At 28.5% G+C, this 26781-nt stretch overlaps 2 protein-coding genes across 3 annotated transcripts in view; one reads left to right on the top strand and one right to left on the bottom strand.

Annotated features, from left to right (window-relative positions):
• The window catches only part of LOC123296308 (fibropellin-1-like), a 275636-nt gene that overhangs the window by 13497 nt on the left and 235358 nt on the right, over positions 1–26781 (bottom strand). The gene's annotated exons all lie outside the window — the stretch shown is intronic.
• Positions 2602–5109, top strand: LOC123295409 (putative carbonic anhydrase 3). 2 transcript variants are annotated; one of them, XM_044876750.1, is made up of 5 exons: positions 2602–2685; positions 2764–2964; positions 3679–3926; positions 4610–4837; positions 4901–5109. In XM_044876750.1, exons 1-5 carry the CDS (start codon positions 2640–2642, stop codon positions 5099–5101), a joined length of 924 nt encoding a protein of 307 aa, XP_044732685.1. In that variant the 5' UTR covers positions 2602–2639; the 3' UTR covers positions 5102–5109. The 2 variants fall into 2 exon arrangements, with proteins under 2 accessions (XP_044732685.1, XP_044732686.1); XM_044876751.1 differs by having other exon boundaries at positions 4887–4991.

The raw sequence follows: 26781 nt of genomic DNA, 5'->3' as shown, positions 1-26781 counted from the left end.
TAAATAAGAAAAAGGAGCTTTAGCATTGTAATAAAAAAAAAACAATCAAGTATTGGTTTTAGTTATGAATGTCGAATATGGAAAATGAGAGTTACTTTTTTATTAACCATGGAAACAAAAATTATTTTAAGAAAACGATAATGTTATTGAGTAGCAAGCACATTTCCACAAAAAAGTCTTCTTCAAATTTCCTCCTTCACGGGTAAATAGTGATGTTTACGAAAAAAATTTTTTTTTCTATCGAATATTTTATTATTAAATTTTTGTTCGATTTTTAACGGTGTACAAGATGAAAGTTTGGGAAAAATAGTGTAACTTAAAAAAATAGACAAAATTTGAAAAGTTGTATCTCTGAAACTATCGGTTCTATAAAAACCGGCTTCATCCCAAATTGTTTCAAATTTAACTTTCCTTTAAAAATGAATAATGTTTGATGAAAAACCAGTCCTTTTGGGTTAAATTCCGCAAAACTGAAATAAGGTCAACATTTTCAAGGTTTTCTTTGGCATGTCCCGGTTGTCTGCCGAGGTCGAAAACTTAAATTTATCATTTCCTCTACATTACAGACAACATTTCAAAAAAAAAAAAAAAAAACAAAAATAGCTGATTGGATGCAGCGTTCACTCTCTTATCATGTTCAAATTGATTGAATTATAAGACTTGTGATAAAAAATTTCAAAATACATGAGTTGCAATAAACATTTTCTGTGTGTTCAATTCAACTACTTTTATGTGAAATTTGAGTTGAGGAATTTTCAAAATTTCTGGGTCGGGTACATTAGGTAACAAACGTTATACAGTTTTTACAACTATTACAATATTAGCATTAAAAAGCAAAAACTGTTATTGTCTTCATTAAAGTTAACTCTCTAATTAAATTATTGATGTTTGAAAATATTTTAAAAATAATGACATCTTAATATAAATAATAAACATATATGAATAATTATAATGATTTTGTTTTGTTTATAGGTAATTAGACCAACATTTTTAATTATCTTTATATGTATTACAATTTTAGAAAAACAAGTTGGGAAATCAACGGTATAAATTCTTTAGGGAGAAAAAATTTTTAGGGAAAAATTTCAAAAGGTGGAAGTCATCATAATTTTATTTGAGTAAATAATTACTACACAATATCGTGCGTGCTTTGTTTCGCTCACTTGACTTCTTAATTAAGCCCCATTTTATTCTTTTAATAACCTCTCTCACTTCCTAGATAAATTACGGTAATAAGATCGGCTTTAAGAGCTCATTACTTAGTTTAATTATTTTTTAAATGTACGCTAGTCTTATGATAACTAAATCTCAGTTTCAATTCAAAGAGTAATTGTTTTTTCAAAAACCTACAGCTTTCTCCACACACAGTTATGAGATTTTAACAACAACTTAATCGTTTATTACACCCTTTTTGTAAGCTGGACCTGTATGTAGTTATAGTAATGGGATCGATCAACGTAATTTTCCCCGACTGGTAACGTCCGGTTAACTTGAAAATTTGCACGCCTATCAAGAACCGGGGATCACCAGGATAAGTCTTATCTTTAATACTCTAATAATATTATCTTGAAATAAAACAGTATTCTCACCGGCCAGATAGGTAAGAATACTGCAAGTAGCGATGGTGACCGCTCCTCGCGGACAGTCGTCAGGTAAAAAATCATCCAAGATAATAACTTTTAATAAATTCTACTTTATTACTTAAACAGTAGGTACACAATTTCAACTTGCGATAATGAAAATTAAGAAAATAAGTGAAAGTTTAAAAATTGCACTTTTAGTGCCATAAAGCGTGTTTTTTAAATTTTTTTTAAGTGGGTCATTTTGCCGCCAATGTTAATTAAAAAATATTAGATAAGAAGGAAAATTTAGTTTTTTTAAATAGTTTGAGTCTTTATCTACCGTATAGTGAAGTTTCGATCATACTTCACCGTGGAAATTTTTTTCAAAAGTGTTAACAGTTGTTGACTATCTTACGAGAAAGTAAGATCCTACCAACTTTTCTTGAATTATACTACCAGTGATCGATTAGATGGAGTGAAAAAAAACTGTAAACTAGTTTTTCGTAACATTCAGGTTTCTGTTTTTGCACTAAAATATATAATTTACTGTGAAATTTATTGAGAAATAAATAATAAACTAAAAAAAGTTAAATACATTAATTTAAGACAATATTTTCTCTCTCGGCTGTATTTTAATATTTAAGACGTCAAATTCTTATTTTATTGAAATGTTAAGTTAAAAAAAATGCTTAATTTACATCCAGCCAGTGCAAAACTTACTTCCAAGTGAAATAACTACCTTAATTATTATTATAACTACCTTATATTCATTTTTCTTTTGAATTGAAAACTCGGGGATATTGGACAGAGACTACTCAAGAACAGGGAATAAAATCGTGCAAATGTTCGATGAGGCTCCTACCTAATAAAATAGATTTACCTGTATTTAAAATTTATTGGGTTAGTCAAGAATAATAAATAGTGTAGTATCATCAACTGATTATTTCATTAAAAATTATTTTATTTTATTTTTTTAAACAATATTATAAAACAAAATTTTGTAGATCAAATCGTTTTGCCGTCAGAATGGTTTTATAAAAACATAAATTGGATTTCTCGTTACTTTTCTAGGAAATAATGAACAGTATAAACTATAAAATTTATTTAAAATTATTATATTTTGGTAAACGAATTTACATACCCTATTCGTTATCATATTGTTAAAATGAATTTTTGTATTAATAAATTTCGAAATTTCTAGCTCAAATCGTATCATCACAACATTGGTCCTATGAATTACAAGATAATTGGGGCGAGGATTATTACCAGTGCTTTGGTGAAAAACAATCACCCATAACTATAAATACCGATGAAGTGATTCAAGAATATTTTCCAGCAGTGGAGTTTGTTGGTTATCGAAATGTATTAGAAAAATCATACTTTGTCAATAATGGACATTCAGGTGATTGTTTATTAATTTTTATCTGAGAAATTATTTTGTTTGAATAGACTGATCATTTAAAAATGATTTCATGTAAATGAACATCTTTTAACATGTAAATGCAGGCCTATTGTTTTTGGGAAAAAAAATTCCATTTACACATCCATGAGTACATTTATTAAAAATGCGATTTTTCGCATCGATCCATTATTTCTTCGATGAAATAATGAATCTACTAGAACACATCCTGCTCTTGAAGATAAAAAAGCCACATGCTTCTTTACAATTAACCCATTTTTTCACATTAAAATCTGCAAATGTGAACTGTTTGATGAGTGTTGTTTGATTGAATAGTAATGTCGGGATGATAAGTTCAGTTAAAAAGACACAAATTTTATCACTAATATAATAACCGTTTAAAATGTCTCCATACAAATACCAATTTGAATGTCCCGCTAACGTACTTCATTTCGTTAACTACGATAAACACCAATAGATGTCAGGAAGAGTCATATTTTACAGTCAATATTTCAGTTTTTCCGGAAGACATGGCCAAAAGGCGTTTTTTAAATATGAAACCTAGCTAGATCGACTTTTTGTCTCAAAAAACCCCCGCATACCCATTTTCATGAAAATCTTTGGAGCCATTTCCGAGATCGTTGATATATATCTCATACCGATTTGCTGTGTATCCAAAAACTATGAAGAAAATAAAATATTATTTTATTTTTAAAGTAAAATTACAACTAGAACCCGATGAAATTAAACCATATATATTTGGAGGAAAACTTAATGGTGTCTACGAATTAGATAGTTTACATTTTCATTGGGGTCATTCAAATAATAACGGAAGCGAACATCGTATCAACCAAATACACTATCCAATGGAAATGCATTTTGTGCATCGTAACCAGAAGTATGCGACCCTAGATGAGAGTATGTCATATCCGGATGGAATAGCTGTTGTTGCGGTTCTCTGTAATGTAAGTGGACATTTTTTTATTAAAATTGTGTTGAGATTTAATGTAAGCTTTTTGTAGTAGGTACAATTTCTTAGCGACAAATTAACAGATTCTAATAATTTTTGCTACATTCAAAAGGATTTATTTAAAGCTAGATCTCATTAGATTTTAAAGTTCATTTGTTAGGGAATTACAACATCAAAATCTTGAAATATTTGGAGAATTCGATGTTTAAAAATCGGACAGAAACCAACAAATTCCTGATAAGTCTTTGAAATTTCTCAAATATTAATCTAACTTGGCAATAAATATCACTAAAAACAACAACTGCCTATATTTCATCATATTAGGAAATGATATATAAAGAAAAATATTAAAAACAATATCTTGAAATACAGTTTGAACTTAAGCGTCTTCTAGCGGTAAGGATCAAGTTAACCATCTGAAAATTTATCGGCAAGGCAAATTTGGACAGAAATCCAGACGCCTTAACTTTTTATTTAGATGGTGACTAAAACAAAACTCTCAATCTTTTTCTCAGTATTATGTTCCCGACAGGGGGTGCAAGCACACCTCCTTGCACCTCTTCCCTGTGCCGATTTGTGCAATTCATATCTTGCATTAATTAAGGAACACCTTTTACTAATTAAGTTATTTGAAATCATTTGAAGCAGTTAATAATTTTGAATTGTTTTCCTTTACAGGCTGTGATGGACAGAAATCCAAAATTAAATATATTAATAGATCATATAATGCATTTGAAAAAATTTAATTCATCTATTAGTGTTTATTTACCACTTGTTTTGCAGTCGTTGTTACCAACCGATATTAATAAATTTTTTACTTATGAAGGATCTTTAACAACGCCTCCATGTTCAGAATCAGTCACTTGGATCGTTTTCCCTGAAACAGTCGATATTTCTCATGGACAAGTAAGGAATAATTTTATGTATAATGGAAATTTGTATTTATTAATCTCAGATTTTTATTTTTAGCTTGCATTTTTTCGAAAATTACAACAGATGAATAAAAAGCGAATGGTAGATAATTTTAGAAATTTACAAAAATTAAATAGCCGACACATCACTCTTCGAAGTTTACCAACTAGAAGATCAACATTTTCTTTCAATAGGAGATTCTATCCGACTTACACTAGACACAAATCTTCTAGATTTCAAATTGTTCCAATTTTTTAAGTGATTTATTTATGGCATGGAAATTTTTATCGATAATTTTAATAAAATTATTTAAATTTGAAACAAGGATCTATTTATCTGCTCTATCTCAAAATATGTATATTATATACTATTAGACCGAAAATTCTATTTGTTTTACCGGATTCATATATGTAAGATTGACACTAAAAAAAATTGAGTTTTTAATCAAGGCCCGTGAGTTTCGTTAATAGAAGGCGAGTTCTACCACAATGTTTTTTGTTTACATGAAAAAATGACAAAGAGGATACTAGTATCGAAACAAGATGCATGGTTCAACCTTTTTCTGCACATAATGTGTCAAAAATTTCTTTTATGCGACTGATTAGTCGAAAAAAAAGATTATCGAAAATCTAGATTTTCATTATTGCGACACTTGAGTCACTAGCATTAGGAGCTAGTATTATGAGCTTGAGTCATCATTTTAGGCTACAGATCAATAAGTTGAATAGACCATTTTCTAAATATTTAAAAGTTCAGTGCTAACTGACAAAAAAACGTGGAAATCTTCTGTTAGGGAAAAGTTTTCTTTTTGTTTTTTTAACAGGCTTGATACCGGTAATTCACGTTCCCATTTTGGCTAATCTTCTAAGAAAATGCATTTATTGTTTAATTATCTGAAGCCTAAACCTTTGGGATATGGTTTAAAATATTCAATTTCATAAGAAGAAACGTTCGTTATATAATTAAAAACAATAAATTAAATTTATTAAATGTATAAAATTTATCGTCACTGGTTGGTTCTCAAATCATGTTAAAACTATAGCATCAAAATGCATTTACCAAAACTGAAAAGTTAAAAGTCAAAGTACTTCAAAATACAATTAGAATATGAGTAATTAGCAATATACATTTTACTAGAGTTTATATAACTATAATGCGCTTAAGATTACATTGCTTTAAAACATTATGTTAATTTTTGGGGATAAATTAAAACCATAGAATGCATTGTAATGTATAGAGTGACCCTATACAAATATTTCAATAGGCATTATATGATCAACACTAGCACATCATCTTGTGGCTGAAATGATATTGGGCAGCTTACTAGATTTGTTACCAGTGTATAATAAACTATAAATGGGGAATATCCCCAATTTGTCACTCTTTCTCTCGATTGTAAATGAGTCGATAGTCAAATTCAGTGTACACGTCGCGTCGCATTAAACAAGCGTGAAATTGAGGAGCTGATAAATGAAATTATCAGCGGAAAGGTAGTAAAACAAATACATGGTATCACAATGGGCTCTAAAGCCTAAGTGTGTCCTTCGTGGACAGCCAATATAACCTAGCCTAACCTAACCTTACTTAAGGTATGCTGAATATTTTATTTGCATAGGTATAGATAGGTTTATAGGTTTATTAGCATACCCAAGTTTTTCTAAACACACTGATGAAGTTGACATAGACCAGGTCATCAAAATTTTCTATAGCATTTACAATGGAAACGATGTATTTATGCTCTATGTTGGACCACTTAGTAGATTTATTTATTCCTATAGTATTTTAATTATTTAAACAAGTTTAGTGTTTGTTATGTACTTCATTATTATTGTATGTAAGTCTAAGTCCATTGTAAGCACCAGTAAACAATAAATATATTAACAAGTAGACTAGATGAACGAAAATACTGCTAAAGATAGTAGGGTAAAGTGTTGAGCCTTGGGGAAACACTATATGAAGACCTAGTTTACTTACCAGAAGGTATATAATTGAGAGAATAATCATTCAAGCTTTATTGCTTTCGAAAAATAGAAGTAAAATTTTTTAGTGCAAAATATAAAAAATTTTGCATTTACAGATTATCTACGACTATTGTTTCTTGAGCTTTAAATCTGATTTAACTAAAACTCCTTATTTATGGACGTTTTCTTGTGTTATATTGCATTTTAAAACAGATTAAAACGTCAAGAAAGCGATGTTTGAAAATATCTACCATTTACCTTAAATCAAAACAATGTATTGTGCCACTGATCAATGATTCTAGATAGGTACTAAATGCACAATTATTTTGTCCTTTGACGATGCATATAAAATATTCTTCTAGGGTTTTCTTGATCACATCATATGATGTTACTTCCTTAAGTGAAAGGAAATATTATTTTTTGAAAATAGCCTATTAAGGTATAATTGAGAGGATGAGCAAAAGGGTGTGATCGTTTGAATATTGTGGTATTTTACCAAGGAGCACATACTTATAAAATATTACCATGGTTTTAATCGACAGTTTTTCAATAATTAAATATAAAACAATACGCTGTGTGTAGGAATAACGGCTCTATTTCCTTTGTCATAATACAAAAGTACCACAATCTCCCCTATTCAAGTGTTGTTCTGTATTACATGTTAGTAGTAAAACATGATTCATTCAATTAAAAATAGTGAACGGTGTCCCAAAAATAACGAAAAAAATATTGTTAAAACAAAACACAAATTATTCGAGGAGACGACGGAGATACTGTTCACTCTGGACATCACGTAACTCGGAGACCAATTCTGAATGCGATATTTGTGTTCAGCGACCACAAAAACCTTCGAGTAACAAGTTTGGAATCTTTTTCATCATTATTAACCGAATTGTGAATTTAGTATATTTACGGTTAATTTAAAATGCAATTATAAAATGCACAGGTATTATTTATGCAAATGGCATATTTTTAATTTCTTATAAATCAATCCAGGTCACAAAATTTTCTGAAAATCGTATTCAAATCCGACTTACATTTCAAATTTTTCGAACTTTGTCCGTTTTTAGTGTTTTGTTTCTTCGACTAAATGGTGTAGCTTGATGTAGCTAATGGTAATTATTCTCCTGAAATTATTCTCCTCTTACTCATCGCTTACTGTGTGACTATTTCACTCACCAATATAACTAATTCCAAAGTTTTTAAATTAAATTTTTTTGTTAGATTTGGGACACTCTTCGCTTAAGATACTACTAAAAAGGATGCTTTATAATACAGTAAAACTTTCAATATGACAATGTAGTAGTATAACCCGATTCATTCAATTAAAATAGTCAATGTAAATTATCTTCAATGACAAAATGTAATTTTATTTATTTTGTTGAGAACTATTTCCAATTTATGCATCAATGTGTTAAATATTTATTGAGGGCGATCACTTATACAAAGGAGGTATTTTAATTATATTTGACAGTGAAATTTTAATTATTTATTAAACATGACACGACTTTATTGGCGGATGTTTACTTAACACATGCCAATGTAAATATGATTCAATATATTTTACATTTATTAACTAGTTTTTAAGGTAGTTTGGTCGTCAACTGATTTTTTTTTTTTTAAATTTGATGAAATTACAATAGACGCATTTAATTAGTCCAAATAATAAAAGGAATTTTTCAATCGATTACGAAGCCAGATATTAATTAAAGCACATAATTACCATGCTACGGGGTCTATAAAGTATAATAATTGAAATTTCCAAAATTTTAAAAACCTTGAAAAATTTTTCGGGTAGGGAACCTTTAACTGGCAATTGAAACGTATGAAAACAGTCTCCATTACCTAAAGTACCCCTTTCCTTAGACCATTCTTCAAACCGATTTTGAGGATTTTGAGGATCATCGCTTATTTTTTAGTTTTTCCGAGTAAAGAACTCTAAACTCGCACTTGAAACATAGCTAAGAACACTCCCCATTAAATTATCTTTCAAATGAATTAAAAATAATCCTAATCGGTTCATCTGTTTAGGCGCTACTATGCCACAGACAGACAGACACACATAGCGGACAGACACACAGAGTTTTGTGTATATCTTAAAAGCCATTTTCAGGAATGCTCTAAAAAACTAATATTTATTAAAACAAAGAATTATAAAGTAAAAAATTCTAGAGCACTACGTGTTGGTTTCTCATGAAGTTTGTGCAAAACTCTGTGACGTGTAAATTCGTGTAATTCCTTCCTAGCTAAGGAAAACTCTACGGCCATTTTTTTCTGTAAGTCATCATTATTTAACGTATATTTCTTCGGATAAATATGAAGCCTTTTTTCTCCTAGCCAGTTCAACTTAATTTCTAACGTTTTTTCGACTCAATTTTGATTCACCTTTTACAAATTCATTACTTAAATATTTAAATTATTTCGTCCAAACATCTCCAATAATATACGAATCACTGAACTGTACAGGAAATGAACAAATTAATAAATTTTATATTGAATATATTTATATATTAAGTGAAAACTATCAGAAATTACATTTTCAAATGTACATACATATAGAGCTATATTGAAACGATTACGACTTCAATCACAAACAATAGAATTTTCGATGTGTAGGTAATGCTTCTTTATTTATAGACTTGCTTATAGATGCACCCGATTGTATGTTTCTCACATTTACCTTCAGAATTGTGATTGTTTTATGTATACAGAGGTGTATAAAATTTTATTTTATGTGAGTTTTGTGTCTTATATGGTCGCTGGTATTAAATTTAAAATTTTTATTGTTTAAGACATTCAACATCATAAATTTTAGCCTTTTAATATTTTATCAGCATTTTCTTTCGTTTTGGGTTTTAGAAAATAAAAACATTTACATATTGATGTAAAAGTTTAAAATATGAGAAATCAAAACCGAAACTTCTAGCCAAAATCTAAGGTTACATAAAATATCCTCAGACCAGAAACGTCTTACAGTTTCAAAAAGCGACTGTAAAAAATATTCTATGAAATATTTTTTCTTAAAATCCTCTGAAAAAAATATATTTGAAAAGTCATTTTCTTTCAAAAAGTGTGCTTTTCCAAGATTTTTGGTACCAGTATTGATTTTCTAATATTTTTGGTTTGAAAAAAAATTTACTGAGTCATTGTTTTGACTAAAAAAGAGTTAAAAATTAACTTTAAAAGTTCAAAATAATATAATGTAAACTAGCGTCATACCCACCCGCTTCGCTAGGTTTAAAAGTAAAGATTGATAAAAACCACTGTGTTATGGCCTTCACCTCTCTTGGTCTCACTTATCCCCTTTCCGTAACACTCCAAATAATGGTAGGGATTGTTTTACACCGGTAAAATATATGTACATTTTTCTATTTTTTTAAAATGGAAAATAGACATAGTTCATGGAGTATGTCAGAAAAGATGGCCATGAAATGTTTTACATTGACATTTTTACAGAAATCTATGATCATCATTTGAACCATAAATTAAAGATTTATGTAAAAATTTAAAATAGTAAATGTCAGATAAAATTAAACTTTTTTTAAAATACATCTTAATAAATTGTAGCTCATGTGTTATTCTGATGTATGAGCTATATTCCTGTGCAGTTTCATCCATTTCCATTTACCATTCGATAATTTTTGCGTGAAAGCGTAACAAACAAACAAACAAACATCCTTACTTTCACATTTATAATATAAAAGGATAGGGATAGGAATAGGGATTCTGAATTATAATTTCTCTTTAATTATTTCTACAAAAAATAAATATTAATGGCTGCTGAAATTCGATCATATGTCCAAATTGCTAATTTAAACATTATTAACGTCAGACTTGTATTTAATTTTAAAATTTCTCTACAGAAAAGTTTTCAGACCTTATTCGAAAATCATTTTTAAATACTTGATTTTAACTTAAAATAATCATTCATGAAGATTTTCTAATGCATCAAAATTCTTCACGCCTTCAAATTTTGAGGATGTATGCTATGCAAAAGATACGTAGGAAATAAAATGGTATCCATAACGAATTATGTTGTTCTTTCATACCATTTATAGAAATCAATTTTTAATATTAAACCTTTATAAAAAACTCTAAAGAATTAGACTCATTATAGAAACCTTAGCTAACGAAAATTTACTATAGATTTCAAAATATATTTAGCTGGAGAGATATTTTTTAAGAGAATTAATAATTGAATGCTCGGGGCTAAAGAATATTATAAATTTATTCATCTGATATTTTTACGTTCTTATTTCGTTGAAAAATTGGTGAAAATAAAACTAAAACTATTTTTTTCAAAAAAAAAAAAATGTCTATATCAATAAGATTTAAATTTTATTAAATAATGTTCGATTTTCCATGTAAATTATTTTCAAAAAAAAAAAATATGTTAACTTATGATATACCCTCTAAAAGCATATAGAAGGCATAATTGACATTTTATGAAGGTATTCGACATTTAGATTGATTTACGTTTACAAAAAAATACAATATGGGAATAGTTTGACTACATTATGATCCCATAAATATTTGCAGGATTACATAATAAAATGACCTTCGATACCAATTTTTCCTTCGTTTTTTTTTTTTTAAGTATTTGAATGTTTTCATTTAATGTCAAAATCGTAAAAGTTTTTGTGCTGATATATCTTTTGGTATGGTACTATAAAAATATTTAATAATATAGATCGTATAACCAGATTTAGGTGAACATACGCTATTTTCGAGTTAAAGATACATACGTACATTCATGTACATATTCTTCTTGTATGGAAAATACATTTTCTAGGTCTTTTTTTCATTTTATCACAAAATAAAAATAATCGTAAATGCCTCATGTGGTAAGATTTATTTGTACGATATAAATAATTTTTTTTTTTTTTTTGTAAAGAGTAAATCCTAGTTTTACATATAACTTCCATTCTGCTGTTTTAAGTGAATAAATTTTTTATTTCATAAATTTTTAAAATACAGAAAGTTTCATTATATTGAAGGTTTCATCAGAAATTAGTGCTAAAAATATCTTTTTTGTTTAGTGCTTAAACCTAATAAAAAAGATGAAAGTTTTGGAACTTAAAATTGACTAATGTTAAAAGTGTCTTTTCAGTTGTTTTGAAAGAAAATCGACGTTTTTTTAACTGTCCGTCCAAAAATTAGGGGAAATTAAACGATTTAAATCAATAAACAAATAACTTGATTTTCACAGTCATAATTTTTCAGTAATATAATTAATAATAAAAAAGTTTCCTATTTGAAAAGGGGATCATATTTTTCTCTGATAGGGATAAATTCATTCACCACAGTAGATAATTTTAACCCAATAAAATTGAGTGTGCAGATTTTTACTCGTATCTGAGACAGTAAGTTCATTCCAATTGCAAATACAATCAGATTTTTATGTCTGTGAATATAAAGATTCATTCATCTGAAAGATGAATTATTTTTCGAGATTTCTGTAGAATCACACCGAAAAACAGTTTTTTGCTCAGGATTTTAGATGATATTTTAAAAGCAACTCATCCCATCGTTCAAGGAACGTTAATTTTGTATTATATGGGTTAAAATTACCCTGTATATCAAAGTTTTATTAAAATTCCTTAGGAAAGTAACCATAAAACAGAAAAATCAGGTTCTTTTGAAAGAATAGTTTCTGATATATCGACTGAAATCGTATGCTTGGCCTAAGGGTTGTATTCTGTGAAAATAAAGGAAAAGTATACAACTGTTAGTTAGTTACTGAGACAATTACTCATAAAAAGTAAATATTGCGCGTTCCAACAAATATTCTGGATCTACGAATGCGATACTTTATATTAACAGATCTTTAATAACATTGCTATACATATTACTAAAATATTCATCAAAACATATACATTTTTGATTACGAACATATAATTAAGAAATACTGTATTTAAACATGAATTAGGTAGGTACTTCATATTTCCATAATGTATTAATAATTAATATTTTATATACGACATAATATTTATGTTTAATAATATGTTCTAAGAATATATCAATTCTGATATAAGGTTCTAAGAATATAGAAGTTTAAAATTATTTTTGAAATATTAATTAAAATATCAATAATATTTTAATTAATATTTCAAAAATATTTATAGATTCTTCATTTAGTATGTTTAATTCTGATTATTTCTATAGGACCAGAACAACGCTTGCAAATTGTTGAAATTGTTTAATTTTATGAAAATTTTTAATTTTTTTTAAGATTAGATTTTTTCAATCTATTTACAGTTTTTTTAAATATTTTTTTCAAGTTCTTCAAAAACTAGCGACTTACAGAAATTTTATTTTTGTGTGATAATCTTAGTTAAGTAAAATGCATTTGAATGCTTTGTAATTTTACGAATATCCATGCAATAAATTTTAAAATAAAATAATTTCAATTTGCTACGGCTAAAACGCCTACGTTCTTCTATCGAGGAATGTAGTGTCAATGACATCAGTATTATTTAGTATTATCTAGATCAAAATATTCAGAGATAAAACGAAACTTGTAGCTGTCGTTTTTAAACATATTATATAACTAGAAGAATTTTTAATAAAATATTTCTATATTAGTTGTATAGTATAGGAAATTCGTCATCTGTAAAATTTGCTATCGTAATCCTATTTTCTACTATACTGATACCCATCAATATGGGAGTAAAAAAAATGTGTAGATTTATATAGTTTTCTATAAATACCTTACTAAACTGTATACTCTCGTATGTTTAATCGTATTAGCTCTTGGTTTTCCCAATATTTTATTTTGTTTTTGTTTTGATATTATATAACAATGGATAGCGATATAATATACAATGAAATGTTTTTAAGATAATATTTTATAATATTGTTGCAGTAAAGCATAAAGCTTACAGCTTATATTTATAAATAAATACAATAACAAAATTTATATACCAATTTTAAATTCATGTACAAAACATTGAATTTCGATGCGTATAGAGAAATTATTCACTTACTATTATATTTACATTGAGGTTGCAAATACGGTTTTGTTAAGATGCAATTTACTTGTGTTTGAATATATTATTTAGATTATGTTTTAAAACTAGATACGTTATGGGAAATTGAGATCAATATATTTTCCTGAACTAAAGTCCTCATGGGCAGAAGTTTCAGTCGCGACTGGGTTTTGAAGTGGCAATCTGTATAAGTTTTTTTTTCATTTAATAACTTTTTGATTTTATGTTTGAAAAAAAAAAAAGATTGAATGATTTTTTGTTTTTGAGATTAGGTGTTCTGCGTTGCCTCTGGATCATAATCTTATAATTTCAATTACTTAAAAGACAGCCTTTCACCTGGAAAAGCTTCACTTCCAGGTGACGAGTTTTTCGGAAGATATGCGCAGAGGAATCTTTAGGCTTTAATTCTATTTGCGGTACCAAAGTATAGTTATCAAAGCTATAAAATACTGCATTTTAAAAGCACACCTTTTTGTTGAAGAAGGTTAGGTAAGGTTATATTGGCTGTCTACGAAGGACACACTTCGGCTATATAGCCCATTGTGATACCATATATGTGTTTAATCACCTTTCCGCTGATAATTTCATCTATCATTTACCATGCACAACACTAGCCCATCACAACTATTAATTAAATTACTTTTGTTGCGACGGCGGGAATCGAGCCCGCAACCCTAAGCATACCGCGGATGGAATCGGTTACACCTTAACCAACTGAGTTAATAGGGCGTTGTTGAAGAAACTTGATTAAATTTTTGGAAACAAGATAAAAATCAAGAAGGGACATACCTATCAAGACGGCAGGGTATACAATTTCTGATTGTTGCATAATTTGTATTCTATTAAAAATATATTCACCGAATTTTATATATTAATTCAAAGAGTTGTTATAAATACGTTATCTTCAGAAAATTTGGTAATTTCGATCAAAATTCCTTCTTGCTCTTCCAAAAATATTTCTCCGACTCGATACAAAGGCTTAAACTGTTTTTTGAAACTAAGCATAGAAATACTATTATAAAATTGTTTTGTTTTTAATCCTCTTACTTTTAAAACAAAAGTATAGTAGAAAAATCTTATTAAATTTTCATGGGACAAATTAAAAAAGATGAATACGCTTGTAACAATTTCGAAACAAAATGACAAAAAAAGTTTAAAATTTATTAACTAGATACCTAGTGGACAATTTTACAGTTTATAAAAGACAAGAGAAAACTTATATATATATAACACGTAAATGATCAGATATGAAAATTTCAAAAAATAAAAAAATAAAAATAAAAGTCTATTGTATAAAAACAAAAGGCATGTGAAAAACTTTTATAATAATATGCAAAATCACACACTTTTCCTTGGATGCTGTATGTTGTTGTGAGATGCTACCTCTGTGTTAAATCAGTTCTATTTTTTCGCGTTGTTAAGCCGAAAATTCTTCCTCGAGTTGGCCTGAAACAGTAGATAAAATGACCTAATCTGTTAGAAAAATCAGTGAAGAAAACAGAATTGGATGCAGCTGGTTGTCCAACTAATTCTCAGTAAACCGTGTTCTCATAATCAACTGAAAATTGGTGAATTGATACCTACTTTCGTTTCGATGTTTCGGTTATTGATTTTTCTTTACCATAAATGTTAAAAAACTTAGTGATCATAGAACACGTAGAAAAAGTTTTCCTCGCAAAATTGTTAAAATTTTTTTAATCCATTTTCAAATATGCAAAAAATTTCTTTCCCGGTTTTTTACGTATTATATTATGTTGTCACTTTCTGTTAGCATACACATGTACATTTTAATGTCATTATTTATGTATTACATGGTAAGGTATCTTATGGTTATATTTGAACAATGGTTTCACAGTTTTCTAAAATTCATGAAAAATCATATGTGAACCGATTACTATGTACTGTACATCGGTTTTTCGACACACTGTGGATCGATTTTGAAAATTTTATGCTTGTTTGAAAGAGTATAGTCTCCAGGTGGTCCCACAATTGTGATCTATATCAATTATATTGTCAGATTGTAACAGAAAAAAAAAACAATTTTTTACAGTTTGTCAATGATAAACGATATATAAACAGCCACGAGTGACAGAAAAATGCATAAAATAACTGGCAAAACGTATAAATGCATATAGTCAAAAAATTAACATTTGTACGTAAAAAAACAGAACATATTTTTACAGTCTGCCATTCATTTAAATAAAAGGCAAGACTGTTCAATGTACTAAAAATTTATTGGCAGACGGTTTTTCCATCCAACTTAACAATTTTTTTCAACTAATTAATATTGTTATACTAAGTTTGTACACGAGAAACTGTCTGCCAAAAAATTTGTTGTACATGGAACAGTCTTAATTTGTATTCAAATGAATGGCAGACTGTACAAAGTTGTTCTGTTTTCTTTTTTCCAACAAATGTTTATGCATGTTATATTATACATTTTTCTGTTGCTTATGCTATGGGTGTACATATGTCCCCTATTATTAGCAGAAAAAAGTGTTTATTTTTTCTGCCACAAACAAATATTTTAAAGGATCGACTTTAATCAATAATATCCTTTAATAAATTCGGCGCCAATGAATCGATTTTTAGCACGCTTACATTAGTTTCACCTGTGTGTATGTATGTATGGATATTTGTATGTAACTCTAATATCATACCCATGCATTAGGACATCATCAGTTATATACATTTATAATATTACCGATAACCATACTAGACATATATACTTAGAACAAGCAACAAGCGTGTTTTTTAGTTTTTTTTAACTATATTTATTAGCTAAAGATATGGTTAGCGTCGACTTCAAAGCATTAATAGTTCACAAGGAAATTTTTTGATTCTTTGTACATTTTTCGTTGGTTCTATTTTTCACAAAAATTTTTATTATATCTTTGAAACTGATTTAGTTTATTTATCAAGAATGCATTTTGCTGGCAAGATTTCATTCAGCTTTAACACTTTTGATACGCCCTTTGCGAAAATGATGTTGTAGGTAGCTAGCTGCTCGCGCTGTGTTTTTGTATACAGAGGTTCATGTGTCGTTTATAACAAATTGGTTTTGATGTAATAATGAGAACTTTGTGAAAAAAATATATACTTCAAATCTCTAGTACATAAAAAGGATAAAAAGTTTTTTTTTATTTTTTAACTTTTTTTTATTATCACAAATATATATTCTTTAATGTTGTGTTTGCATAATATAACTATTTATTAAATATATTTTATTTTTGTTAAATAATTATATATAAACAAAATGAAAGGATTTCCACATACACTTTTCCTAATTTAAATTTTAAAAAATATATTTTTTTTTTTTGAAGATTTATTTTTTCTTTAAAAACAAGAAGATAGTGAAAGTATAATTAAAATAGAAAATATGCGTAATCTATACGCCGTAAAAAAGCCAACTTGTAGGTATAGAGTTTTTCCATAAAAATGTACCACTTAAACGGGTGAGAAATATATTATTTGAGTTAACTTGACTTGTATGTATGTATATATGTATAGAGAGTGGACCATTTTAATCTATTATGGTTAATATCTCGTTTTGAAGTTAACCAATCAAAAAACAACTTAAATAAAAGTTACAGAGTTTGATGGGCGCATCATGTTCTAACATCAGATTGAACCTAGTTCTCCGGCTTGCTTTTTTAGTCAATGTAGATCCTAAAATGTTAGGATAGAATAACCTTTAAAATAAGTAAGTCGGTACTCATAGAAAAACTAACATCTTTTATTTCACATTTTTTTGAAAATAGTTTGCTTTCGGAGGAAATGCGACTTAAAAATATGTCATTATTGCACTTAATTCAAAGAAAAAACGCTAGCTTTAGAAGAAATTTTTTAGAAAAGAAAGTTATCAATAATTGGGCATTCGCCTGTGTTCATACCTAAGGAAAAAATATGTATTTTAGAGATAAATAATTTAATAACCACGCGGTTGATGATTCATATTTTACTAAAAATATTATAGAATATATACTTTGGTTATATTACAATCTTCTCTAAGATAATTCGTAGAATCAGTCTAACGTAATAGTAGAAATATCCTTGTTCGAAATTTGTAACATAAGTGGTCAATATTTTGGTATCTATTTGAACATTATGTATCATCCTTTTAGATATAAACTACAGCAATAAGTATTCATGAAATGCATGGATAATTGACTTAAAATATCGACTTCCAGTTGTATACTGGAATCAAAATTTAATCATTTCGGATTAGAAGCAGGTTTTTTAACTGACTTCAAAAAAAGGAGATTATCAATTCTACTATTTGTCATTGTTTATTTGTTACGCGATTAATTATAAATTGGTTTTGACATTCTTGTTTTGTTTGGTCGGGCATAGTTCGGAGATGGCTCCATATTTTAGCGATTGATCAAAAAGTAAAAAACCGTAGAAAGATAACAACAAATTTTAACGTACCGTCTCCAACCAAAAATTTCCTAGTGAGCTATTACGGTTTGAAGTCAACGCCAACCATATCCTTACCCAAAAATCGATTCAATGACGTCAATTGCTTTGGCGTCTTCAAAGCGTAACTGTTTAAAAGGAAACTGTCAATGGGAGACGGCACTATAAAATTGTTTTTTACTTTTTTCAGTTTTTTATTCAACTGCTTAAGTCTTTTAACGTGAAGGAATTTAATGAATTTAAATTTAATCAAATATTTCAATATTTAGAATCGAAAATTTAATCATTATTTCGAATTTATAAAATCTATAGTTTTAAAAATCTGTTTAAGTAACGTAACATAATTTTGTACAAATAAATTGTTAATTTTAGAGGCTTTAACTAGTCAACATGCAGGGTTTAATGATTTTAATATAATATAAGATATACCTAGAAAGCGTATACATTTGTAGAAAACCTTTACTAATGTTTCACTTTCTTCGAATTTGATCATATACACTTTCGAAAGGTGACTTGTATATATATATATATATATATATATATAAACTCGAATTATTCTCGAAATGTTTGCATTATTAACTTATGTGTATTAATCAAATAACTTACGGAACTAATGAATAGAAATTTCTAGAATAGTCAAAGCAACTCATGTTACTTAATCTATATTGTGGGTGGGTATACAAAATGTTCGATGCTTTTGCGTAAAGGTAATATTAACTATTTGTACTCGAAACATGTTAAATGTGCAAGCGTGGTTTCGTCATGAGACTATTAATTTGTTGCTAGTCGGTCTTTGAAAAAGTACAAGTCTTACTTCTTCTGATTTTGAAATAATTATGTCAAATGTAGTTAAGGAGTGTCCAAAATATATCCGTGTAATACCAAGAACTAATCTTGTAAATTAAGTAGTAATGACTTAAGGAAATAAGTTTTATGAACATCCCAGAACCAGTTTATATTTTTTCTTCGGTTTTGATATAAACTTTCTAAGATAATTTTAAACAAAAAATCAGGTTCATGTCAACGAGTGACCTACGATTTTCCAAAAATGTTTTTGACATATTTACAGATCTTAATTTGTGTTCTGTGGATCTCATATCTCGCGTATAAATTTCATTACATTTTAACCGACGGCATCTTGTTTACGAGGTCCGAACTAGTCCACAGCCATTTGTTAAAATGGGTATCAAAATATTTTTATTGATTTATAAACACGCCTATCATAGCTTTCTATCGAAAAGTGTTCAAGGCTATTTTGAATTAAATTAATTTTAATAAATTTTCCATGAACAGTTTTTTTTACAGACAAGCCAATAAAGTCACTTATTTATCGGAATTAAATTATTTTTCTGATACTCATTTCGATTGATTAACAGATCGGTGTACATCGTTTCAAACTAGGTAAGTCAATATAAGTAACTACACCCATCTGTTAACCGATCGTTGTTGGTATCAGAAAAAATAATAATTTAATTATCAAAATAATGGTTTAATCTTGCTTGCAAAAAACCGTCCATTAAAAGCATTGATTAAAATTAATTTAATTAAAAATAACCATGAACAGTTTTCGATAGAAAAATTATGATAGACGTGTTTACAAATCAATAAAGTTCCATAAAAAATATGTGTCATCTGGTTATCAGATGGGTGATCTTCCTTATACCGTCTCTTAGACTATCAAAGACGAAAGTCATAAGGCCACTTATGACTGCCATATTGAATGATTGACGTCATTTATGATTTTCCGAATAATTTTTTTCATTTCTTCCAATATAAATGCTAAAATATTTTAAGAAAATATGGTCTTATATGCAACTAAAACATTTTAAATAAACATATTATTTAACATGTAGGAATTTATATTGAATTGTAATAATTTGCCTTCAACACAATGTACCTAAATACATTATTTATTATAGTTAAAGTCTATGATAGATGGTTGTTACACGTGTACATACGTGCTGAATAAGTGTAGTATATTAGTACATTATATCTTCTAGTACAGTCAAAGACGTTACAAATTAAGGAAAATGAAATAACCTGCTCGTTTTTCGCTAAAGCCGGATGGAAAATGTTTCTTAGGTGTCAAAAATCATTATTAAGCAAAGAGCTGGTTCCGCAAATGGTTCTATTTGTTAATATATAGTAAATTGTTTCTTCGAAATGGAACGAACCATAGACTTAGAGAATGGGCTGAGTGTTCCTCAGTCAGCTGTATAGTAAATACGGGCAAGAAACTATAAGATCGATGAAGCGAATGTATGGCCAGTAGTTTTCTCTCTTATAGTTGTTTCTACACATCTATAGAAAAGAGACAGGTATTGACAATACAGTCGCCTCTTTCTTCCTACAGAGAGACTAATTTTGTGCGGGTATTGCTCAGTTCATTATCTATGTTTTTAGAAATAGCTAAATAAATATATACACTTTAAAAACAAACAATATTATGAATTTGATATCTCAGTAGGGTTTCTGGTTTCTCCACATTTTTTATTTCTCGAGACGCGAGAATTCTTGAAAAGGATTACTCTAGTTTCTCGAGTATCTCTAAAAGTAGGCATATTTAACATTGATCTTGTGGGAAAACGGTAGATGGATGATATGTTTTCATAGATTTCTGCAAAATTAGTCTGTAGAAATTAAAAAAAAAAAAAAAAACCATTTAAATTAAAGTTGAAAACTTAACAAATTATTGAAAAAAAAAAAACAGTTGTGCTCGACTAATTGAGTATGTATTCTTAATTTTTGTCTACATTTATGAAGTTATAGCAAAATTCATCATCAAAGTTGAAAATAAGGTCAAATAATTTCAACACATAAGCCTAAATTTGCCTTGGCGCTCGTACTACCATAATTTTTTAAATCAACTACGTATGGGCTTTTTCACTAAGAATAATTTATTATTTTTTAACAAATAAAAACTTTTGCGGCAATAGCAAATGGCTTGTTTATGATATTTGACACCTAAAAAACACATTCAAAAAAAATTTTAGGTATAAGCGAGCGGGTTATTTTAATCTCCTTAATTAACCGAGTTTCGTACTCTTTTACTGTACTATGTAGGTAGATATACAAAATATATTGGACGAAGGTGTATGTATGCATGTAGTACTAGGTAAAACCCTCTACAACATATAAAATGTATTATTAGTCAAAAGTTATACTTGACTTTATGCTATACGGTAAGTAATAGTATACGGAGATAATTTGTAAAATATTGAATGATTAATTTATGAAAATCACGAGAAGTTATCGAACCACTTAGATTAGATTTTCAGATTGGGTAATGACTGTTTATGAATTATTTCAGGTTTAGATATTTAATCATGGTCTGTAATGTTGATTTTCAAAATCATTAACAAGTCGGATGCCTAATACGTAATGCAATATTGAAAACCAATAGTTTCTCTTAGATTCTCGCTCTAGATAAGTTCTTTCTTTTTCATTCATTGATCATTGAAAGAATGAGCTATAATTTATTATATGGTTCATTCATAACTTTGAACAGTATTGTTGTAAAATTACTATGGTTTCCATACTATCCATTTATTTATTTATTCAGTGAGTAGGAAAATATTAAGAATATTAAACAGAAGGACATGAGACCACAGTTGGTACATAAGCGAAATCTTGTCCAATCAGCGAACTTCTAGATGCTTAACAGTGTACAATGAACGCTTATACATGAACGTTTAAATCTGTTTTTATTCTGTGTTGCGTACCCAGTTTTATTCTGTGTGGTTTATACGAAACGTATAAGTCATGTGTCAAACTTTGACGTTTGATGTCTTGAAAATTGCACCAAAAATTATTAACTTTCGTAACAAAGACTGTATCAAAAATTTTATTAAGAAGTAGAGTGTGGAAAAAAAGTTGCAGAGTTTTATGGGGGACGTCATGTTCTGACATCAGATTGGACCTCGTTCTTCGAATTACTTAAATTAGAAAGTTAATCCTCCTTAAAATTAACAATTTTTGTTAAAAACATTTTTTCGAAATGCGTTACCTTTCGGAGGAAATGCGGCTTAAAAATTTGCTTTACATAAAAGTTGACAAGGGCAATAAAAAACTTCCGCCTGTCTCCATGACTTTGACCAACAATTATCCATAAACTTTAAGCGTATTTTCTTTCGATTAAATGCAAGAATAACATATTTTTGAATCGCATTTCCTCCGAAAGCTATCGATTTTCGAAAAAATTTCTTTTAAACAAAAATTGTTAGTTTTTTTTTATGAAGATCAACTTTCTAATTTAAAAAGTTATTATATGTCTTACCGTTTATGATCTAAATTAGCTATTAAAGAAATGCGAAGAACTAGGTCCAATCCCCTCTCAAACTTTTCAACTTTTGTTTAAGTGATTTTTTGATTGGTTAACTACAAAACAAGATAAACTGCAGGTGTATTGATTAAATGGCCCACCCTGAACATTAACTACTTCTATTATATGTCTTATGACGTTGATTGTGACAACTTTATCAACATTATCCTGAGGCTTGTGAAGGGAATTGACATAAAACCTACATAAGCATAGTTGGCATTCTCATTCCTGTCCATTGAATGCCAGGCTAGTTAATATCAATATCAGTTATCTAATTATAATTGATAAGTTTTCCATGCTTGTGCTTCGAATTCGTAGCCTATAAGTTCTAAGAATGTATATGTTAAGCATTAACTCGCTCGAGTATAATATGGTTTTTATTTTTAAGGCTGTATCACCATTTACATTTTCACAGATCCCTGTACATAAAAGAACATTGTATGAATGTAATGTTATGTTTACACTTGGATGGTAGTATGTATAGGTATTTGAATGAATACGTACATACAATGACAATGATGTTGTTATATTACCTATAATACCAAACCTACTCTATTGACTGAACTGAAAATAATATGTAGACAAATGACCTACCTAAACTAACTATTTTACCCTATTGATTTGTATGTATATGTATGTTATGTATGCTTGAATATTTTAAATGGGTTTTTGTTACATGTTGATATCTATCAAAAATAATTTATTATATGTAGGTATCAATATTAGACCGTGAGCGCATGATGTAGCGACATTATTCCTTTTATCGACCTTTTTGAAGATTTATAAACGTATGCTATAAGAGCCGAAAAGAAAAAGTTAATTTTTAACCCGACTAAACAATGGCGAGGCTTATGTGTTTGACCCATCTTAATATATATATTTCTTGTGTGCGTGTGTATGTAATTGAACTCCTCCTAGACGGCTGGACCGATTTTGATGAAATTTTTTGTGTGTGTTCGTGGAGATTCGAGAATGGTTTAGATTTACAATTTGGTCCAGTACAACTGTTTTTGAGGGCTCCGTACCAAAAAAATGAAATTTCATTAAATGGTGGGAGCGCATATAAATCATATCACATTATGTATACTATGTGTACTATGTATTTTTAATAGTATTCAGGTATTGTCAATAGGCATTTATTAGAGCCATATGCGAGCGCAGCGAGCTCTACTATCAAAGGTCAGGCCAAAGGTCGAAGGTCAGGCCACTCCAATAAATAGGAGTTAAATTGGGGTTTAGCGGGATGGGTTTAGCGGACAGGCTAAACGTAGTATAGGTATTCATGAATTGGAGTTACGTTTTTACGGGACAACGTCCGACGGGGCCGCTAGTATATATGTATGTTCATCTGTTCGGACCTAGTTTCTAAACTACTTATCATAATTTGCCAAATGAGGTATTGTTAGAAGCGTCTTGATCGCCTGCTAGTTATAGGTTATATGGCGTCACATCAAATTGAATATGACGCCCTCTGGACGACATAAAGTTATGATCGAAAAACAAATTTCGATTTAATGATAGTGTTTGGTATCAAATTAAAGGGCAAAATTAGTAATTTTCAAAAATATACATATTGTTATACTTAATCACGAAATTATAACCAGAAAACAGTTTAAAATGTATGTATTTTCGTCTGTTCCCACTTCGTCGAAACTCCCTATCATAACTAGACAAATTAGATATCGTTAGAAGCGTCTTGATCGCCCGCGGGTTATAGGCTATGTTCCGTCATATTAAATTGAATACGGCACTTTTCAAATATATATGTTGTTATACATCATCACGAAATTATAGCCCCCAAAATGGTATAAATAAAATAAAGTTCGAAAACCAAAACCCCAACAATTACAGAATCGCGCTCTTAAAAGTATTAAAACAAGAAAATATTTTCATCTGAAATTGTTATGGTAAGTAAAATCGTCATTCGTCGACTGTCGACTGTAATGACGATTTTACTTATCATACCAATTTCAGATGAAAATATTTTCTTGTTTTCATACTTTTAAGAGCGCGATTCTGTAATTGTCGGGGTTTTAGTTTGCGAACTTTATTTTATAAACCACTAGATTTTGTCTATTTCTTTTCTTCTTGAAATTAGGTATAATTGCCAGACAGTTTTGCCGTTGCTATCACCGCGCCAGATATGATTCTCATTATAAAAGGAAAGTATATGTTCAAATTATTTTAGTGGGACTGTTATTTTAATATAATTTATTTTATGATTAAACAATGTAATTTTAATTTGGCAGGAAAAATGAATGGTTTTTTTTTACTTAATTAACGTTAATTAACGTAACACATGAATCAAAAGGGAAACAAAAAGAATCATGGGTATTTTACGCCATTATGGGGTCATGGTCTATATATTCCAACTTGTGGAGACATAGTTCCTAAAAATAATAATTCATTTTATTAGATACTAAATTAAATCAGAAAAAAATATGTCATATCGATTGTATTTTTATGGACCTATTTGTTATTGGTTTAGATGAAAATGAAGATAAAGAATACTTTATAAATAATTGAACCTTTGGTGATAATTAAATTACAACATTTATTACGTATTTTTATTTGACAATTAATTTTATTACAATTAAAAGTTATTTGATTTGAATTCATTCTTTTGGGCACATAATCTCTAATTCTATGTTTGGAAAAAAATTAAATAATGCGATAGATTATAGATTGCTTTCAAAAATAAAACCGTAACTCATCTCGTGTTTTTGCATTTATATATGATAAATCTGTTAAAAATATCGTGATGTGTGATTTTACCTAATTGTAGTTTTAGCATTCGTAAAAAGTAGAAATATATTGGAATAGAAATATTTTTATGCAAAAATAAATAAAAGTAGTTTTATTTATTTAAGAAACTAGTTTAGTGGAAAAATAAAGAGCACAAATCTTTTTATGAACAAAAAAAGATTTGTACAATATTGTAACGACCTGGTGGCAGAGAAAGACGTTTCTAAAATTAAGATGACATCCAAGACGGCTTATACTAGCTTGATGAGCCACCGCTTTATAGTTTACGTCCCTCTTGATCTCGCTTATCTCCCTTTCATAACACTCGAAGAGATTGTTTTACACAGCTAAAATATATGCAGTTTTCAAGTTTTTAAAGTGTAAAATAGTCATAATTTATTGAGTTTATCAGAAAAGATGGCCATGAATTATTTTACATTTTCTATTTTAAATCTTTACAGGAATCTTTCATTTATGGTGTAAAATGATGATCATAGATTACACAGTAAAATGTCAGATTAAGTTTATTTATTTTTTATATATCTTTATAATTTATAGTTCATGTGTTATTTCAATGTATGAGCTTCATTATTGTTCAGTTTCATTCAAATCCATTCATTTGTTTTTGCGTGAAAGCGTAACAAACAAACAAACAAACAAAACAATAAATAAACAAACAAACAAACATCTTTACTTTCACATTTATAATATATAGGGATAGGTATATAAAAGTGTAATTAGTATAATTAGTGTACAAAAAAAAAACCAGTGCTTTGTGGATAGCCATTGTGAACGAACGCTATTGCAGATATTCAACATTGTAAATTGATTTTATGTAACAATTAATGTACCTTTGAGGGCTGTAACGTTACAATATGATTATTTTTGAAGAGATCTTTTAGAAATTATACAGTGAGTAATTTTTTAATGATTTTACTTATATTTATTTAAAACTAAAAAAAGGCAAACCATAGACAATAAAATTGTAGAAATGAATGAAGTTTTAAAATAAAATAGTAAAAGTTTATATTATAACGTCTACGATATATTCGCTTGTACAGGTATGATATTACATTACAAAAACAAATCCTGCACTCTATGAAGCTCTTCTCAAAATTCCAAATGGAGAATGTTTTAAAACAAAAGTATATAAAGATTCATATGTACAACTATTATTATTATGTTTCATTTATTTTTACTCTTTGTGTAGAGCATTTAACACATTCTTCTTCTACATTATAATGTGCTCAACTGGTGAGCCGAGCTCACAAGTACTTATGTTAGTCTATTTTATACTCACATTATAGGATGTACTTGTATGGAGTTTTACTTACAATGAACCAGTCAAACTATCATTTTACAAAGGTAAAAATTGATGTAGATATTTATTTTTTTATTTGTTAGTCTCGATAAGTTAAACATTGCGTACTCTTTGGGTAACAGAGAAGTATAAAAAAGTTGTGCTAACTTTGATGGGTTCGGGCACCTTAGTAACTACATCAT

This window comes from Chrysoperla carnea, chromosome 3 (genome assembly GCF_905475395.1).
Source record: "Chrysoperla carnea chromosome 3, inChrCarn1.1, whole genome shotgun sequence".
NCBI lineage: Eukaryota > Metazoa > Arthropoda > Insecta > Neuroptera > Chrysopidae > Chrysoperla > Chrysoperla carnea.
This window is presented reverse-complemented; position numbering and strand designations above follow the sequence as displayed.

Excerpts from the sequence above, each read along its gene's own strand:
- LOC123295409 (XM_044876750.1), top strand. The coding sequence starts at position 2,640 with ATGAACAGTATAAACTATAAAATTTATTTAAAATTATTATATTTTG. Across the intron at positions 3,927-4,609 it reads TTGTTGCGGTTCTCTGTAAT|GCTGTGATGGACAGAAATCC; the intron begins GTAAGTGGACAT and ends TTTCCTTTACAG. Across the intron at positions 4,838-4,900 it reads TCGATATTTCTCATGGACAA|CTTGCATTTTTTCGAAAATT; the intron begins GTAAGGAATAAT and ends TTTTATTTTTAG.